The 19,096-nt window shown below is 43.4% G+C and overlaps 1 protein-coding gene across 2 annotated transcripts in view; it reads left to right on the top strand.

Moving 5' to 3' along the window:
- Window positions 1–19,096, top strand: part of senp6a (SUMO specific peptidase 6a) — a 47,334-nt gene that overhangs the window by 20,216 nt on the left and 8,022 nt on the right. For both annotated transcript variants that reach the window (XM_079646688.1, XM_079646687.1), the window contains 13 exons: window positions 1,751–1,821; window positions 2,023–2,117; window positions 2,335–2,680; window positions 3,618–3,856; window positions 5,473–5,613; window positions 8,173–8,206; window positions 8,665–8,853; window positions 9,973–10,166; window positions 10,492–10,664; window positions 16,040–16,156; window positions 17,145–17,267; window positions 17,737–17,829; window positions 17,924–18,159. In XM_079646688.1, the coding sequence (XP_079502814.1) occupies window positions 1,751–1,821; window positions 2,023–2,117; window positions 2,335–2,680; window positions 3,618–3,856; window positions 5,473–5,613; window positions 8,173–8,206; window positions 8,665–8,853; window positions 9,973–10,166; window positions 10,492–10,664; window positions 16,040–16,156; window positions 17,145–17,267; window positions 17,737–17,829; window positions 17,924–18,159 (2,051 nt within the window). The remainder of the gene's footprint in view (window positions 1–1,750; window positions 1,822–2,022; window positions 2,118–2,334; window positions 2,681–3,617; window positions 3,857–5,472; window positions 5,614–8,172; window positions 8,207–8,664; window positions 8,854–9,972; window positions 10,167–10,491; window positions 10,665–16,039; window positions 16,157–17,144; window positions 17,268–17,736; window positions 17,830–17,923; window positions 18,160–19,096) is intronic.

Genomic DNA, 19,096 nt, shown 5'->3' with positions numbered 1-19,096 from the left:
CCACAGGAAGGATGGATGATAGGCTAACTTTAAAAAAAAATGCCATGCAATCTACCCACACTACCTTTGCGATCGACGTAATGGGCACCCCTGGTTTAGAGTGTACGTAGAGCCAGGAGCTTCCTCCACTGCTGCTATAGAGAGAGTACGTAGAGCCAGGAGCTTCCTCCACTGCTGCTATAGAGAGAGTACGTAGAGCCAGGAGCTTCCTCCACTGCTGCTATAGAGAGAGTACGTAGAGCAAGGAGCTTCTTCCACTGCTGCTATAGAGAGAGTACGTAGAGCCAGGAGCTTCCTCCACTGCTGCTATAGAGAGAGTACGTAGAGCCAGGAGCTTCCTCCACTGCTGCTATAGAGAGAGTACGTAGAGCCAGGAGCTTCCTCCACTGCTGCTATAGAGAGAGTACGTAGAGCCAGGAGCTTCCTCCACTGCTGCTATAGAGAGAGTACGTAGAGCCAGGAGCTTCCTCCACTGCTGCTATAGAGAGAGTACGTAGAGCCAGGAGCTTCCTCCACTGCTGCTATAGAGAGAGTACGTAGAGCCAGGAGCTTCCTCCACTGCTGCTATAGAGAGAGTACGTAGAGCCAGGAGCTTCCTCCACTGCTGCTATAGAGAGAGTACGTAGAGCCAGGAGCTTCCTCCACTGCTGCTATAGAGAGTGTACGTAGAGCCAGGAGCTTCCTCCACTGCTGCTCTAGAGAGAGTACGTAGAGCCAGGAGCTTCCTCCACTGCTGCTATAGAGAGTGTACGTAGAGCCAGGAGCTTCCTCCACTGCTGCTATAGAGAGAGTACGTAGAGCCAGGAGCTTCTTCCACTGCTGCTATAGAGAGAGTACGTAGAGCCAGGAGCTTCTTCCACTGCTGCTATAGAGAGAGTACGTAGGGCCAGGAGCTTCCTCCACTGCTGCTATAGAGAGAGTACGTAGAGCCAGGAGCTTCCTCCACTGCTGCTATAGAGAGAGTACGTAGAGCCAGGAGCTTCCTCCACTGCTGCTATAGAGAGAGTACGTAGAGCCAGGAGCTTCCTCCACTGCTGCTATAGAGAGAGTACGTAGAGCCAGGAGCTTCCTCCACTGCTGCTATAGAGAGAGTACGTAGAGCCAGGAGCTTCTTCCACTGCTGCTATAGAGAGAGTACGTAGAGCCAGGAGCTTCCTCCACTGCTGCTATAGAGAGAGTACGTAGAGCCAGGAGCTTCCTCCACTGCTGCTATAGAGAGAGTACGTAGAGCCAGGAGCTTCCTCCACTGCTGCTATAGAGAGAGTACGTAGAGCCAGGAGCTTCCTCCACTGCTGCTATAGAGAGAGTACGTAGAGCCAGGAGCTTCCTCCACTGCCGTCAAAGTGTTTTTCTGAAGCTCATTACATCTCTTTGGCTTTATCTCCATGTTTTCTGACCCTGAAGCCCACATTTCTTTTGAGAGATGTCAAGTCTTACTCCGTTTAATTCCACGAAGGCTTGTGCATATTTTTCCTATTTATTAAAATGTCTAATTTGAGTATAAACCCCTGGAGATGCAGCATGTCTTCTTCAAGGCATGCACGATAATCAAAGAAATGAACAGACATGTAAATGATATCAATAAACAATATATTCAATAATTCAAACATCTTGAAAGCTCCTGGAAGTGACGCTTTCCCCATCATCTTGCATCGAGCCAACGTCCTGGTTTTAATTCTGATTACTTGTTTGTACAACACCATGTTCACACAGAAGTTTCTCTGACCGTCTCCTCTATTGTCTCCTGCAGAAACGACTTCTCCACCTCACCGCAGGGGGTCGAAGTGGACAGCATCGTGCTCACCTGTCCAGAGATCGCAGGTACAATCAAACTCGTGTGTGTGTGTGTGTGTGTGTGTGTGTGTGTGTGTGTGTGTGTGTGTGTGTGTGTGTGTGTGTGTGTGTGTGTGTGTGTGTGTGTGTGTGTGTGTGTGTGTGTGTGTGTGTGTGTGTGTGTGTGTGTGTGTGTGTGTGTGTGTGTGTGTGTGAACCTCCTAATCGTTGTGTTGTTCCTCCTTTCAGACGAGGACCAGCTGTGTGTGAAGCGACGAGCTCTGCAGCAGAAGAGGAAACCACTCGATTTCCGCTCCTTCCCCTCGCCGGTCAAAGCAGCCGAGGTAAGGACTACATTACCCAGAAACCCCTCTGCTAAACACCTATAGATGAGAGCAACGCTACGGCACTTCCTGGTAAAATTAAGCCCACTTTCCGGTGAAAACAAAGCGTCAGCGCCAAGCGGGAAAATGCTGATTTTCCCGTAACATTTTAAAGTGATGCAAGAAAACAATATTTATATTTCTTCCATCTATCTAATGTGTTTGAATCCCCCTCTAGTCCAAGCCCCCCCTGCAGCTTCTTTCCCCCACGGTGTACCACACGGTGTGCATGAAGTGTAAAAAGCCCAGTGAGGACGTCAGCATGTGTGTGACCTGTGGCAGTGGAGCGGCGCTGCTTTCCTCCGTGACCCCGCGACCCCCCCTCAGGTCCTCCCCTGGACCAATCAGCTTACAGCAGAGCTTCTACAGACCCGCCTCCACCCTGAGGGGCTCCAGAGGATCGCTGCTGCCTCTGAGCAACAGTAACGGTCTCTCAGCCGGGGGCTCGGGGTACCAGGGAGCCAGAAACCCTCCCAAAGGGAAGAGGGCGGCGGCGGCACATCGGCACGAACTCAACGACCCCAGTGAGTTTTAAAGAAGTGGTGATGTTCAGGTGTATATCAGTATGTAGTGTCTCTACTTTAAAGAGTCCTCTCCTGCTGATGTTCAGGTGTATATCAGTATGTAGTGTCTCTACTTTAAAGAGTCCTCTCCTGCTGATGTTCAGGTGTATATCAGTATGTAGTGTCTCTACTTTAAAGAGTCCTCTCCTGCTGATGTTCAGGTGTATATCAGTATGTAGTGTCTCTACTTTAAAGAGTCCTCTCCTGCTGATGTTCAGGTGTATATCAGTATGTAGTGTCTCTACTTTAAAGAGTCCTCTCCTGCTGATGTTCAGGTGTATATCAGTATGTAGTGTCTCTATTTTAAAGAGTCCTCTCCTGTTGATGTTCAGGTGTATATCAGTATGTACTGTCTCTACTTTAAAGAGTCCTCTCCTGCTGATATTCAGGTGTATATCAGTATGTAGTGTCTCTACTTTAAAGAGTCCTCTCCTGCTGATGTTCAGGTGTATATCAGTATGTACTGTCTCTACTTTAAAGAGTCCTCTCCTGCTGATGTTCAGGTGTATATCAGTATGTAGTGTCTCTACTTTAAAGAGTCCTCTCCTGCTGATGTTCAGGTGTATATCAGTATGTAGTGTCTCTACTTTAAAGAGTCCTCTCCTGCTGATGTTCAGGTGTATATCAGTATGTAGTGTCTCTACTTTAAAGAGTCCTCTCCAGCTGATGTTCAGGTGTATATCAGTATGTAGTGTCTCTACTTTAAAGAGTCCTCTCTTGCTGATGTTCAGGTGTATATCAGTATGTAGTGTCTCTACTTTAAAGAGTCCTCTCCTGCTGATGTTCAGGTGTATATCAGTATGTAGTGTCTCTACTTTAAAGAGTCCTCTCCTGCTGATGTTCAGGTGTATATCAGTATGTAGTGTCTCTACTTTAAAGAGTGCTCTTTCCTCCACAGTTGTTCTGTCCAGTGATGAAGAGGAGGAGGCTGATAATGCCAGTACAGGAAGTGTGAGCCGATTGGACAGCGTTTCTCCTCGCCCCGCTGACTCCGCCCACTCCTCTCCGGCGCCCTCTGGTGGTCGAGTGGAGGCGGCGGTGAAAAGTGCCGGAGAGGAGGAGGAAATCAACGGCGACTTTTTTGAAGACGTCAACATGAAGATCACGATACCGAGAAGATCCCGGATGAAAGACCAGGTGAGGAGCGGAGAGATTAGGAAGCTCGGGATTTAAATATAATTTATCTAATTTAAATATAAGAAATGTAAGTGTTCTTTTATTCTTACTGAAAGTCATTTATTTTTATGAATTTATTTATTTATTACTTAAATGATTGTTATATATACATGTATATAAAATAATAATTAGAAACAAAGTATTTATTTAATTTATCGTTATTAGTTTTAGTCACATTTTAGTCCTTTTTATCCTTCATAGTTTTTGGCTAGTTTTAGTCGACGACAACTCAAAACGTTTTAGTCGATGAAAAATCATTACATTTTATTCAACTTTTAGTCAAAATGTTTCCTCTCTTTAAACTAATTCAGTTAGGCAAGTGTTGAAATTCGTAAAGCAACATTTCACTCTCTTAACACTTTAGTTGTGTAATATCTAGGGACGGGTATCGTTAAGGTTTTTAACGGTACTACTGCTCTTAAAAATCTGTGTGCATGCCGCTGCAGCGTGTCTGTGAGGCCCCGCCCCCCGCACACAGAGAGAGAGTGAGGCCCCGCCTCCCACACACAGAGCGAGAGTGAGGCCCCGCCTCCCGCACACAGAGAGAGATAAAGAGCGAGAGAGGCCCCGCCTTCCGCACACAGAGAGAGAGTGAGGCCCCGCCTTCCGCACACAGAGAGAGCGTGAGGCCCCACCTCCCGCACACAGAGAGAGATAAAGAGCAAGAGAGGCCCCGCCTTCGGCACACAGAGAGAGAGTGAGGCCCCGCCCCCCGCACACAGACGACACACAGGGAGACAGAGTGAGGGCCGGCCCCCCGCACACAGAGAGAGAGAGAAACAGAGAGAGTGAGGCCCCGCCCCCTGCACACAGAGAAAGAGTGAGGCCCGGCCCCCCGCACACAGAGAGAGAGAGAAACAGAGAGAGTGAGGCCCCGCCCCCTGCACACAGAGAAAGAGTGAGGCCCGGCCCCCTGCACACAGAGAGAGAGAGAAACAGAGAGAGTGAGGCCCCGCCCCCTGCACACAGAGAAAGAGTGAGGCCCGGCCCCCCGCACACAGAGAGAGAGAGAAACAGAGAGAGTGAGGCCCCGCCCCCTGCACACAGAGAAAGAGTGAGGCCCGGCCCCCCCCACACAGAGAGAAAGAGAAACAGAGAGACAGAGAGGCCGGCCCCCCGCACAAAGAGAGACAGAGTGAGGCCCCGCCCCCCGCACACAGAGAGACAGAGTGAGGCCCCGCCCCCCCGCACACACAGAGAGAGAGAGAGAGAGAAACAGAGAGACAGAGAGGCCCCGCCCCCCGCACACAGACCAGACACAGGGAGATCGCTCTTCTGTAGTGAAGAGAGCGGAAATAATGATATTGCAAGTTAGAAACGTAAGATGCATTTTGACAGACAAGACGGACACTTGGGGGAAATACCCTGCATTTTGAATGTCCGTTAGTCCACCATTAACACCTTAGTCCCGTCTCGTCAACGAAACTAAATATACATTTCTTCATAGTTTTTATTATCAAGTATCTATTTTCAGCTCGTCTCGTCTTAGTCGTGTAAAAAAAGGTAGACAAAATTAACACACACACACCCCCCCCCCCCCCTCTCTAATGTTTACATTTAATTATTTTTTGTTGCAGTTTGGGAACCAACCCCCTGAGCAGTCTTCCCCGAGGACGAAGAAACCCAAACTCTCTCCTGATACATGTGACAGCCTCATCCTGGAGTGTCGCAGCGTGCGGATAGGAACTCTGCGCCGCATGGTGACCAAGCCCGTCGTCGTGAGTAATCCCATTACTTTTTAAATATTTCCTCCAGACTCTGCTCAGCCTAATCTGGGCCAGGGGTGTCCAAACTTTTGTTTCACCGATGGCCTCATACAGAAAAACATACGAAGGGCTGGGCCGCTCACTAGAGGTATATCGCCTCATAGGTTCAGTTGGTAAAGTCAATCCAATGGAGGGAAATGATGCTTGATACTTGAGAATGCTTTTAGAAAAAATCATCACAGGTCTCCAGAGGTAGTGCTGCGTACCGGTACGCCGAAACGGTACTGGACTTGTAAAAAGTTTCGGTTCAAGTCCGGTTAAAACCGGAACGTCGGGAACCGGTACTTACGTATATTCTCCTTTTTGTTCTAAACCATCTAAAACCTTCCATAGATCGAGAAATTTGCGCTGAGAAAAGATGAAAAACATTGTTTTGGCTTCTGATATGGCGGCCATTACTGAACTCACGAAGTCTCGCAAAATATCGCAACTGCTCGCGAGATCTGTGTGACGTCAAGGGAAGCTGGCTTAGACATAGTGGACACTGAAAGCGTGGGATGCTGGTTGCCATATTTGGTAGTGTTGCTAAGCTAACTCCTTTGTATGTATGGTGATATAGTGTCTGCCGAAAGAGCAGCACTTCACCCAGACAATGTCAATATGCTGTTGTTCTTGAACAAGAACACATAGACTTGTACTCTTGCATATTGAGTCTTGTATGTACATCACTATGTATGTAGTTGTGTTGTGTAGTTAGTAACACATGTAGAGTTCTAGAAAAGACATGGTGTAGACACAAGTTGGAAGGGGGCACAATAAACCTGACGAGTTTGAATTTGAGTTGATTATGAGTTTATTTTCAATTGATAATTAGCTCACAATAAGTTCACTTTAGTTACTCACACAACTTGACACAAGTCCGGACTTATAAGTCCGGACCTGAACCTGAACCTCTGGACTTGAGTCCGGACCTGAACCTGAATGTGAGTCCAGGTACACAGCACTATCCAGAGGGTTTACTTTATTTTGTTAGCAGCTCATTCCTTAAAACAGAAACTTCAGACTGATTATAATACAAGGAAATAGAGCGGGGCAGGGAGGACGTTTCACCCTGAAGGAAGCTGCTGGTTCCCTCGATAAAAAGCTACGGGGTTCCTCCAGAGGATTTAGGAAAATAGCTGAAAATAAGGTCTGTGGAAACCTGTTTGATAAATGTTTGTTCAGCCGGATAATCTCCACATGTCTACTTTCATAATGTTCTAATCATGAATCTAACATCCAGAAGCTAAATGCTAACGTTATGCTATAAAGGAGCTACAGCCGAGTCCAGCAGCACGACTTCAACGTCACGCCAACTTCAGATCCATATTCAAACACACAGATTCTAGATGGAACGAGTTGAAGCGTTTGTTTGAACAGTCTGCAGGAGGCAGGGACTTGCTTTCAAGCAGAACAGAAACTAACTTAGAGGAGTGTTTACGTGTTCGGCGTAATGACGTACAACGACCTCCACGACTTCTGTAGTCCTATTCAGCCACTTGGTAACAACCATCGTTTCTCAGACACGTCCACTCTTCAGAAATCACCAGTGGGGTCACTGCTGATGATTTAATGTAGAACAAAACGTGATCCGTCTCTTCAACGTGTCTCAACCACACACCTTAGTTCAGATAGTTTCCTAAATCCTATGGAGAGATCCCATTGGCTCTGAGACCAGGGAACAGGAAGTGGAGAAAGGCTGACTCACTTCCTGGTTTCAGGACTCATTACGCCACCTCTCTATATGAAGGGTTTATTTCAAGGTTGTTATGGAAATAAGTTATTGGGCTTTTTTCTTATCAACTTAGATTTGTTAGAAAATATTTTCTAATTTATTTATTTCAAAAGTAGGCTTATGAATACGACTGTGTAATATATTTTTACATATATATTTAAGAAGTACAATATAAGACAAGCTCAAGTTTCATCTGTGGGCCGTTTTCCATTATACTTTTTAAAATTTGCTGATTGAATGGCCCGCGGGCCGCATTTGGCCCGCGGGCCGTAGTTTGGACACCCCTGATCTAGGCACCTTGAGATCCAATTCGATTACATTTTTTGATTTGATTTATTTCGAACGTGTAAAACAATTATACAAAAAAATAATAATGAAATGAAACATGAGAATTATACAAACTCAAGTAGTGTTAAAATGCATATACAAAAATATGACAGATTCTGAATTATATATAAACAAATTATCTAATTACACATCCGAAAAGGGGTGGGAAGAAGTTTACACTTATTTAGTCCCACCCAAAAACTAAATTATTAACATATATTTTTATATATATATTTTTTCCGTCCACATTAAGGAAGGGCTGGTCACACCGGCTTCCTGTCTGTCAAATAAGGAACTTAAAAGCCCTAATGATGGTTTAAACAGCACTTAATGGTTTATTTCTGCTCCACTATGAACCTTGCCCTACGGTTTTACGTCCTCAGAGTTAAACATGGAGAAGCAGCGTTCTGTGTTTTGTGTCCAAGTTAAAGTTTTATTAGTGGAATGAAAAATGACTTTTGTCTTTTCAGTTTTCCAACGACCAGATCCAGCTGGTGACTGAAGGTAGGAGAGAAGCAGCTTTTACTTTTCAGCTCTTTGACTGCATTATTCTGCAGCGGGACAAAGAAACTAATAATTAATTATATTACTTAATTGTTTAATACATTTCTAAGGTAAAAAAAATTGTTAAATCACAGTTTATTTTGACTCTTCTCTTAAGTATACACACAAACATTAACACAAATACAAAATAAACAATGTTATTAAATGTTATTTTTTGCGTGTGTGTGTGTGTGTGTGTGTGTGTGTGTGTGTGTGTGTGTGTGTGTGTGTGTGTGTGTGTGTGTGTGTGTGTGTGTGTGTGTGTGTGTGTGTGTGTGTGTGTGTGTGTGTGTGTGTGTGTGTGTGTGTGTGTGTGTGTGTGTGTGTGTGTGTGTGTGTGTGTGTGTGTGTGTGTGTGTGTGTGTGTGTGTGTGTGTGTGTGTGTGTGTTAATGCATGTGTTCCTGTGTGTGTGTTCAGGTCCGGGGTCTAACTCGGTGGAGAACGTGTATTTCCGAACGTCGGAGCTCATCAGCTGTGAGTGGTGCAAAATCCGGAAACTCCCTGTCCTTTTCTTCCAGACGACGGCAGACGAGTGTTATCGACTGCGATCACAACTGAACATGAACGAGGAAAAGATGGGGGAATGGTACGACTGTGCCGGAGACCGTGAGTACACAAATACACAAATACTGTGTAAATAATATACAGCTGTACACCTGTATGTGTTACCTCTGGATTAATGGTAGAGATAGATAGATAAATGTATCTATCATTAATCCAGAGATTGTGTGTGTGTGATCGTGATCGTGTGTGTGTGAGTGTGATCGTGTGTGTGTGTGTGTGTGTGTGAGTGTGTGTGTGTGTGTGTGTGTGTGTGTGTGTGTGTGTGATCGTGTGTGTGTATGAGCGAGGAGAAGGGGGGAAATGGTAAGAAGAAGAAGAACCTTTATTCATCCCCCCTCACCCTATATTTCTCTAGAAAAACCCCTGATTTTAGTAGAAAATCTGTGTTATAGTGACCTATTTATAATTAAAAGACACTTATGATACATTTCAACCTCACTTAGTTAATTAGTGTCCCTAAAGGCCCAGTCACAACGAGACGATTTTTCGGCGTCGATAGATGTCTGGCCGTCGATGAGCGTTGTGTCACCTTACTCAGATCGGTGTGTCTCGGTTTGTCTCGGTGTGTCTCGGTGTGTCCCGCACCGTCGTGGCTTTTCGGCCGTGCCGACACCTTCCGCCGCCGATTCAACATTTTGAATTGGGAGGCTGTCGGCCTAAGGCTGTCGGCAAATAAATCACTCTGATTGGCTGTTCAGCTAGCGAATCAGTGCTTGAGAAGCGAAACGGAAGTGAGGGACCCAAATAAGAAGGCAAATCTGAGATTCCATTGAACTCCAGCTCTCCTCACAGGTTGGGGAAAGCCCCGTGAGCTTCTGGCTGTAGAGTGAACATGGAACACGCTATTTGTATTTGTTTATATCACGCAGTCTGTTCTTCTTCTCTCGGTTATCACGCAGTCTGTCTTCCGGTTGTTGCCTCTTTTGAATGACGAATACACACTACCGCCGCCTGCTGGTAAGGAAAGTTATTGCAGCTCACGCATGCGCAGTTCGTACGTGCTTCTTGGCCGTCGGCTGAAGTCTTTGCGGTGTGTTCCAGTGACACACATGGCCAAGACGCAGAGACGTGAGGCGAGACAACAGTCGGGTCCGTCGGGGCGTGTCTTCTGGGGTCCACTTGGTTTGTCCGGGCCTTAAAATGTTCCCTGGTTTCCCTCAGAGTCGGACGAGAAGTTCATCGTCCTGATCTTCGAGAACGGCCTGGTGTCGAAGGAGCAGAACTTCCTGGACGAGATCCTGCGAGAGATCGGGAGGAAAAACAATCTCAGCGACTTCCCGTCAGATCTTCCCTTCGAGGAGGCCAACATCCGGCTGGTGAACTACAACAAGGCGTCCAAACAGAAGGAGGACAAGGTGCGTTCAGGGACACGTCACACGGGAAATAACCAAGATTTACAGGTTCAAACTACGATAGATAATGAATCAATTTATTTAAACAATAAACAGCTATATTTTTAATTACTAAATAACAAAACCCCTTATACAGTTACAACAAAGATAAAACACACCAAATAATATATATATTTAATTTTTCTTTGTGTAATATTTTGTTTTTTATTAAAGAGCAGATATAATAATACAGTGCTGTTCTTCCATTTTTAAAATATATATATGTTTTGTAAGTGAAATTAGTAATTTAATGTTTAAAAGTGTTATTTTAATTCCCCCCACTCTGCAGGAGAAGCCGATGCAAACCTCGCAGGGATCCCCTGTAACCGATGTAACGCCGCTGAGCCCGGTCGTCATGGCAACACGCACACGCATGTCTACCCGGCAACACAGCAGCTACTTCGATGACGAAGAGGAGGAAATGACCGACCTCCAGCACACCTTCTCCGGACCAATCATCAAGTGAGGGTTCACACGCTGCTGGAGTTTTATAAACTAATATCAAACTGTTTATACGGGAAATTAAACACTTTTGTTTGTGCTTGAGGTTAAAGTTAGTGGTCCAAAATGAATCAAAATAGTAGTTTTGTAGTCAAGACGACCTTCACCAAGACCAAGTAATGAGCAAGACGTTAGGGGGTCGAGACCAAGACTTTAAGAGGTCGAGACCAAGACTTTAAGAGGTCGAGACCAAGACTTTAAGAGGTCGAGACCAAGACTTTAAGAGGTCAAGACCAAGACTTTAAGGGGTCAACACTAAGACTTTAAGGGGTAGACACCAATACTTTAAGGGGTCAAGACCAAGCCTTTAAGGGGTCAAAACTAAGACTTTAAGGGGTAGACACCAATACTTTAAGAGGTCGAGACCAAGACTTTAAGGGGTAGACACCAATACTTTAAGAGGTCGAGACCAAGACTTTAAGGGGTCAACACTAAGACTTTAAGGGGTAGACACCAATACTTTAAGGGGTCAAGACCAAGCCTTTAAGGGGTCAAAACTAAGACTTTAAGGGGTAGACACCAATACTTTAAGAGGTCGAGACCAAGACTTTAAGGGGTAGACACCAATACTTTAAGAGGTCGAGACCAAGACTTTAAGGGGTCAACACTAAGACTTTAAGGGGTAGACACCAATACTTTAAGGGGTCAAGACCAAGACTTTAAGGGGTAGACACCAATACTTTAAGGGGTCAAGACCAAGAATTGAAGGGGTCGAGACCAAGACTTTAAGGGGTCGAGACCAAGACTTTAAGGGGCCGAGATCAAGACTTTAAGGGGTTGAGACCAAGACTTTAAGGGGTCGAGACCAAGACTTTAAGGGGTCGAGACCAAGACTTTAAGGGGTCGAGACCAAGACTTTAAGGGGTCGAGACCAAGACTTTAAGGGTCAACACTAAGACTTTAAGGGGTCGAGACCAAGACTTTAAGGGGTCAACACTAAGACTTTAAGGGGTAGACACCAATACTTTAAGGGGTAGAGATCAAGACTTTAAGAGGTCGAGACCAAGACTTTAAGGGGTAGACACCAAGACTTTAAGGGGTCGAGATCAAGACTTTAAGAGGTCGAGACCAAGACTTTAAGGGGTCGAGATAATGACTTTAAGAGGTCGAGACCAATACTTTAAGAGGTCGAGACCAAGACTTTAAGTGGTCAACACTAAGACTTTAAGGGGTAGACACCAATACTTTAAGGGGTCAAGACCAAGACTTTAAGAGGTTGAGACCAATACTTTAAGAGGTCGAGACCAAGACTTTAAGGGGTCGAGATCAAGACTTTAAGGGGTCGAGACCAAGACTTTAAGGGGTCGAGACCAACACTTTAAGAGGTCAAGACCAAGACTTTAAGAGGTCGAGACCAAGACTTTAAGAGGTCAAGACCAAGACTTTAAGGGGTCAACACTAAGACTTTAAGGGGTAGACACCAATACTTTAAGGGGTCAAGACCAAGCCTTTAAGGGGTCAACACTAAGACTTTAAGGGGTAGACACCAATACTTTAAGGGGTCAAGACCAAGACTTTAAGGGGTAGACACCAATACTTTAAGGGGTCAAGACCAAGAATTTAAGGGGTCGAGACCAAGACTTTAAGGGGTCGAGACCAAGACTTTAAGAGGTCGAGACCAAGACTTTAAGAGGTCGAGACCAAGACTTTAAGGGGCCGAGATCAAGACTTTAAGGGGTTGAGACCAAGACTTTAAGGGGTCAAGACCAAGACTTTAAGGGGTCGAGACCAAGACTTTAAGGGGTCGAGACCAAGACTTTAAGGGTCAACACTAAGACTTTAAGGGGTCGAGACCAAGACTTTAAGGGGTCAACACTAAGACTTTAAGGGGTAGACACCAAGACTTTAAGGGGTAGAGATCAAGACTTTAAGAGGTCGAGACCAAGACTTTAAGGGGTAGACACCAAGACTTTAAGGGGTCGAGATCAAGACTTTAAGAGGTCGAGACCAAGACTTTAAGGGGTCGAGATAATGACTTTAAGAGGTCGAGACCAATACTTTAAGAGGTCGAGACCAAGACTTTAAGTGGTCAACACTAAGACTTTAAGGGGTAGACACCAATACTTTAAGGGGTCAAGACCAAGACTTTAAGAGGTCGAGACCAATACTTTAAGAGGTCGAGACCAAGACTTTAAGGGGTCGAGATCAAGACTTTAAGGGGTCGAGACCAAGACTTTAAGGGGTCAAGACCAACACTTTAAGAGGTCAAGACCAAGACTTTAAGAGGTCGAGACCAAGACTTTAAGAGGTCGAGACCAAGACTTTAAGGGGCCGAGATCAAGACTTTTAAGGGGTTGAGACCAAGACTTTAAGGGGTCAAGACCAAGACTTTAAGGGGTCGAGACCAAGACTTTAAGGGGTCGAGACCAAGACTTTAAGGGGTCGAGACCAAGACTTTAAGGGGTAGACACCAAAACTTTAAGGGGTCGAGACCAAGACTTTAAGGGTCAACACTAAGACTTTAAGGGGTCGAGACCAAGACTTTAAGGGGTCAAGACCAAGACTTTAAGGGGTCGAGACCAAGACTTTAAGGGGTCGAGACCAAGACTTTAAGGGGTCAACACTAAGACTTTAAGGGGTAGACACCAAAACTTGAAGGGGTCGAAACCAAGACTTTAAGGGTCAACACTAAGACTTTAAGGGGTCGAGACCAAGACTTTAAGGGGTCAACACTAAGACTTTAAGGGGTAGACACCAATACTTTAAGGGGTCAAGACCAAGCCTTTAAGGGGTCAAAACTAAGACTTTAAGGGGTAGACACCAATACTTTAAGAGGTCGAGACCAAGACTTTAAGGGGTCAACACTAAGACTTTAAGGGGTAGACACCAATACTTTAAGGGGTCAAGACCAAGACTTTAAGGGGTAGACACCAATACTTTAAGGGGTCAAGACCAAGAATTTAAGGGGTCGAGACCAAGACTTTAAGGGGTCGAGACCAAGACTTTAAGGGGTCGAGACCAAGACTTTAAGGGGTCAACACTAAGACTTTAAGGGGTAGACACCAAAACTTGAAGGGGTCGAAACCAAGACTTTAAGGGTCAACACTAAGACTTTAAGGGGTCGAGACCAAGACTTTAAGGGGTCAACACTAAGACTTTAAGGGGTAGACACCAATACTTTAAGGGGTCAAGACCAAGCCTTTAAGGGGTCAAAACTAAGACTTTAAGGGGTAGACACCAATACTTTAAGAGGTCGAGACCAAGACTTTAAGGGGTCAACACTAAGACTTTAAGGGGTAGACACCAATACTTTAAGGGGTCAAGACCAAGACTTTAAGAGGTCGAGACCAAGACTTTAAGGGGCCGAGATCAAGACTTTAAGGGGATGAGACCAAGACTTTAAGGGGTCAAGACCAAGACTTTAAGGGGTCGAGACCAAGACTTTAAGGGGTCGAGACCAAGACTTTAAGGGTCAACACTAAGACTTTAAGGGGTCGAGACCAAGACTTTAAGGGGTCAACACTAAGACTTTAAGGGGTAGACACCAAGACTTTAAGGGGTAGAGATCAAGACTTTAAGAGGTCGAGACCAAGACTTTAAGGGGTAGACACCAAGACTTTAAGGGGTCGAGATCAAGACTTTAAGAGGTCGAGACCAAGACTTTAAGGGGTCGAGATAATGACTTTAAGAGGTCGAGACCAATACTTTAAGAGGTCGAGACCAAGACTTTAAGTGGTCAACACTAAGACTTTAAGGGGTAGACACCAATACTTTAAGGGGTCAAGACCAAGACTTTAAGAGGTCGAGACCAATACTTTAAGAGGTCGAGACCAAGACTTTAAGGGGTCGAGACCAAGACTTTAAGGGGTCGAGACCAAGACTTTAAGAGGTCGAGACCAAGACTTTAAGAGGTCGAGACCAAGACTTTAAGGGGCCGAGATCAAGACTTTTAAGGGGTTGAGACCAAGACTTTAAGGGGTCAAGACCAAGACTTTAAGGGGTCGAGACCAAGACTTTAAGGGGTCGAGACCAAGACTTTAAGGGGTCGAGACCAAGACTTTAAGGGGTAGACACCAAAACTTTAAGGGGTCGAGACCAAGACTTTAAGGGTCAACACTAAGACTTTAAGGGGTCGAGACCAAGACTTTAAGGGGTCAAGACCAAGACTTTAAGGGGTCGAGACCAAGACTTTAAGGGGTCGAGACCAAGACTTTAAGGGGTCAACACTAAGACTTTAAGGGGTAGACACCAAAACTTGAAGGGGTCGAAACCAAGACTTTAAGGGTCAACACTAAGACTTTAAGGGGTCGAGACCAAGACCTTAAGGGGTCAACACTAAGACTTTAAGGGGTAGACACCAATACTTTAAGGGGTCAAGACCAATACTTTAAGGGGTCGAGACCAAGACTTTAAGGGGTCGAGATAATGACTTTAAGAGGTCGAGACCAAGACTTTAAGGGGTCGAGACCAAGACTTTAAGAGGTCGAGACCAAGACTTTAAGAGGTCGAGACCAAGACTTTAAGGGGTCAACACTAAGACTTTAAGGGGTAGACACCAATACTTTAAGGGGTCAAGACCAATACTTTAAGGGGTCGAGACCAAGACTTTAAGGGGTCGAGATAATGACTTTAAGAGGTCGAGACCAAGACTTTAAGGGGTCGAGACCAAGACTTTAAGAGGTCGAGACCAAGACTTTAAGGGGTCGAGACCAATACTTTAAGAGGCCAAAACCCCTTAAATCATAAAAAACTAGTTTTTAATGATTTAACAGCACATCATTTTTATGTCTTGGTCTTGACTTGTTCTCCAACTATTAAAGTCTTGCTCTTATCTTAAGATAACGTACATATTATCTTATCTTATCTTAAGACAAGACCTTAAGAGGTGGAGGAGTCCATTTCTGACCTTTTCAGGATCAAATATGGCAGTTTTAACCAGAAAATGTCAATATTTTTACTCTCTTTGTGTTAGACTTTGAAACATTTTGGGTCGATTTGGAAGATTAATGGGCTCTGCATCATTTGGATTGGACTGATTGCTTATTTATTTGAAAAACATTATCCACAGTTGAGGTAATATAGTTCATCTTGTGCTCTCTATATCCAATGGTTGAAACTCTACTCATGCCAATCAGTTTGTGGTCAAATGTAAGGATTTTGTTGTTTGGCATGAACAGCCATGATGTCACCTTACTGGATAATCAGTAATAATAATAATAAATTGTATTTCTAAAGCCTTTCTAAGCTAAAAAGCAATCCCAAAGTGCTACAGTAGGGCATACAATACATGCATTTAAACACTTAGTATTCTCTTTTTAATAAAATGTTTTGAGTCCCTTCTTAAAACACTGATTGACTGTCTCCATGTAATTACTCTGTTTAACGTTGTGTTCCAGATTAATGGTGTACCCCCCTCCTCCAGCAAAAGGAGGGATTTCCGTCACTAACGAAGACCTGCACTGCCTTAACGAGGGAGAATTCCTCAACGACGTTATCTTAGACTTTTATTTAAAGTGAGTAAAAAAGAAAGAAACCTTCCTTTGAATGATGTCAACGTTTTTTTGGTTTTTTATTTGCATTTTAAGAAATGATTCAGAAAGCATAAACACGCACGAAATAAACACATCTAGGTACATACATTAACTACTAAATAACAGTTGACAAAACCGAAATGAAAAATAAAAGAATAGACACAATTATAATACTCAGGTATACATTAATTGTCAATTCTTACGTCTTATGTTCCTTATAAATATTCATTATATTGTTCTATACTTTGCCCATTTTTCCACCTTTCCTCAAAGATATGCTTTTGGTTTCTAATCTAGTTGGTTATTCCATTGTGAGTTCAAGTTATTATCTTTTAGCCAATTCCTTGTAATTTGTTTAATGATCGCTATTCTTATCACCAAAATAGGTAGGAATCTTTTTATTTTTATTTACCAAATTCAATATTTAAGAAAAAAATTCAATATTTAAGAAAAATGTAAGTTCTTGGAAAAAGTCAAAATTCTGCAAAATTGGAGAAAAAAGTAAATTCTAAGGAAAATGTAAATTTTTGATGAAATTCAAAACTCTTGATAAAAGTTAATATTTAAGAAATAAGGTAAATTCTTGGAATATTCTGAGAAAAAATTAAATTCTAAGGAAAATGTAAAATGTTTTGAAGAAATTCAAAATTCTGGAAAAAAAATTAAATTCTGGGGAAAAAAGTCAATATTCAAGAAAAAAGTAAATTCTTGGAAAAATTCTGGGAAAATGTCCATTTTTTTTTAAAGAAATCTGTTTCTACTCCTTGTAATTTGTTTAATGATCGCTATTCTTATCTCCAGAAATAGGTAGGAATCTTTTTTTTGAATTTCCCCAGTGATAAAGTGAAAGCGTTGTTGTTGAGAGAAAGGCCAAAGATATCGGACATTTCTCTAAAAGCTGTTTCCACGAAGTCTCCCTAAACTGAATGATATGAAACGTTGAGTGATTCCTTTGTTCTGTCTGCGCCAGATATTTAGTTTTGGAGAGATTAAAAAAAGAGGACGCTCAGAGGATCCACGTCTTCAGCTCCTTCTTTTACAAAAGACTGAACCAGAGGGAGAGGAGGAACGCTCCGGAAACCAGCAACCTGCCGTGAGTCTCCACGGGAAATATCTGGAACTCATTTATTATAATTATTATCATTTATTCGTTAAAGTTATTTTAGACATAATGCAAAAGACATGAGGACATGCTTACAAAATGTTACTGTTGTTAAAATGTGTTCCAATAATTATTTTCTCTCCTGAACGTTATTATTATTTGTAGTATTATATTTATTACATAAACACTTCAGAAATCAATTATGCCTATACAGTAATTTTCATTTTCGCAAAACAATAACCAGTGTAAAATAAAATGGTGTTGATAATAATAGTAATAATAATAAGTATAATAATAATTTTTAAAAAGTATAGAAATACAGTGCAATAAATCAAATTAAATGGTAATAAAGTTCACTTCAAAAAAAAGAGTCTCCATTGTATGATTGGGGCTTTTACTGGGAAACGTTTTTTACGATTAAAAGCCAAAGACTTCAAACTAAAAACTCTTTACTTTCCAGAATCCACAAGAGGAAGCACAACAGGGTGAAGACGTGGACTCGGCACGTGGATCTCTTCCAGAAGGATTTCATCTTCGTTCCCATCAACGAGTCGTGAGTCTTCAGTTTCACAAAACCTCAGGATTATTGAAGTACCTCTACTACTTAAGTATCTGGAGAACTTCAACAATGTTCTTGCTCTCTCCAGAGCTCACTGGTACCTGGCGGTCATTTGCTTCCCGGGTCTGAACGGTCCTCTGTTCGATCAGAACCCTCAGAACACCGCCCCATCCAGCGCCCTCCAATCAGAGGAGAGCGTCCCGGACTCTGTGTCTCCTGATAGGCCGGAACCCTCCTCAGAACCTCTGTCTGTCCCCCAGGCCTCCAGAGAGGGAGCGACTGAAGGAGACCCTGCAACCCCCCCCACAGAACCACAATACACAAGTGAGTCCCGTCTGAACTGAGGACTTTTAAAGAGGCCCTCATTTTTTTTAAAGTATTTTGGGTCTTTACACAGAATATGATTTTTTCCCGCTTAGAATTAAAAATGTTTTCAGAATTTTTACTTGACTTTCTCAGAACTAAATTTCAATTCTGAGAAAAGGAATAAAATTCACAAATCACAAGAGGCATTCAATGTTGTAGTTTGTCTAAAGTTAACTACCGTTTCCTTGGTGGCTTTCTGCATCCACCTTGTTGTTCCTTTGTGGGGGTCGGGGTGCCCACTTGTGCAGCAGGATTAGGGAAGTCGGCAGTAGGCTTTCCATTAACAAAATGCTACAAAGATTAAAGCAAAATATAAATGAATGATTGCCTGTTGGCTTTCTTGTTTGTACTTTGACCACAGGTAGACTAATAACGGAGCCCAGCTGTTCAGACATTATTATGCATCAAGTGATATACATGGTCAAAACGACCGAGAAGCACACAGCTTACAGCTGTAGTCGTGTGACTTTAGCTAACGTTAGTTAGTGAAATTAGTTAATTAAATTAGTTAGTTAATTTGTGAATGTAATCTTTGCAAGCTAGCTAGCTACGTTAGCACGTATTTACCTTGGAGCAAACGTATTTGTGTTTGTTGATATTCGCCATATTCAGCTGGGCATGGGGCCTGCCGCATTTCTATATCCATCGCGGGTTTTGGGTTTAGGAAATGGGTAAAATATCACCCCCCCCCCCCCAATTCGCAATGAATTTGAACGCTAAGCTTGTCGGACTTCCACAGGGAGCCGCGCACGTGATCGAATATGATTGGACAACGGGCATTTAGGGGCGTGGCTTTGCAAAAGGTCAATTAAACTCTGTGAAAAAAGTCAGTTATAAGAGAAAAGTAAATTCTGTGAAAAGCTCAATTTTGAAAATTCTGATTGAAAAAAGTTGA

This window comes from Notothenia rossii (genome assembly GCF_949606895.1).
Source record: "Notothenia rossii genome assembly, chromosome: 8".
Lineage (NCBI taxonomy): Eukaryota > Metazoa > Chordata > Actinopteri > Perciformes > Nototheniidae > Notothenia > Notothenia rossii.
This window is presented reverse-complemented; position numbering and strand designations above follow the sequence as displayed.